We start from the raw sequence: 351 nt of genomic DNA on the forward strand, positions 1-351 counted from the left end.
GCAGCAGCGCGAGTTCAGGAGATACAAAGCCAACCAGCAGCCTCTGCCCCTGCTGCCGCGCAACGCAATCGGCGCAGCAGATGCTGCCATGCTGCTGCTGCTGCTGCTGCTGCTGCTGCTGCTGCTGCTGCTGCTGCCATTGCTGCTGCTGAGAGGGGATAAGTCCCCTTGAAGCCAGAGCAGCAGCATATGCTGCTGCTGAACGAAACGGCAGCAAATCGGTGAGAGTACGTAGCGCTGCTGCTGCTGCAGCTACCCTGGCATCTGAGTTCTCTGCAGCAGCAGCAGCAGCAGCAGCACCGGCTGCTGCTGCTGCTGCTGTTGCTGCTGCACCGCCGCTTTCCTGTTGCT

At 61.5% G+C, this 351-nt stretch overlaps 1 protein-coding gene across 1 annotated transcript in view; it reads right to left on the reverse strand.

Annotated features, from left to right (window-relative positions):
• EMH_0033670 (uncharacterized protein) overlaps positions 1 to 351 on the reverse strand; it is a gene marked incomplete at both ends in the record, with an annotated part of 11,329 nt that overhangs the window by 3,528 nt on the left and 7,450 nt on the right. Inside the window, 1 exon segment of the mRNA XM_013494779.1 lies at positions 1 to 273. Coding sequence (XP_013350233.1) covers positions 1 to 273 — 273 coding nt within the window.

Source organism: Eimeria mitis, genomic scaffold (genome assembly GCF_000499745.2).
Source record: "Eimeria mitis Houghton genomic scaffold, Emh_scaff1281, whole genome shotgun sequence".
NCBI classification, from domain to species: Eukaryota; Apicomplexa; class Conoidasida; order Eucoccidiorida; family Eimeriidae; genus Eimeria; species Eimeria mitis.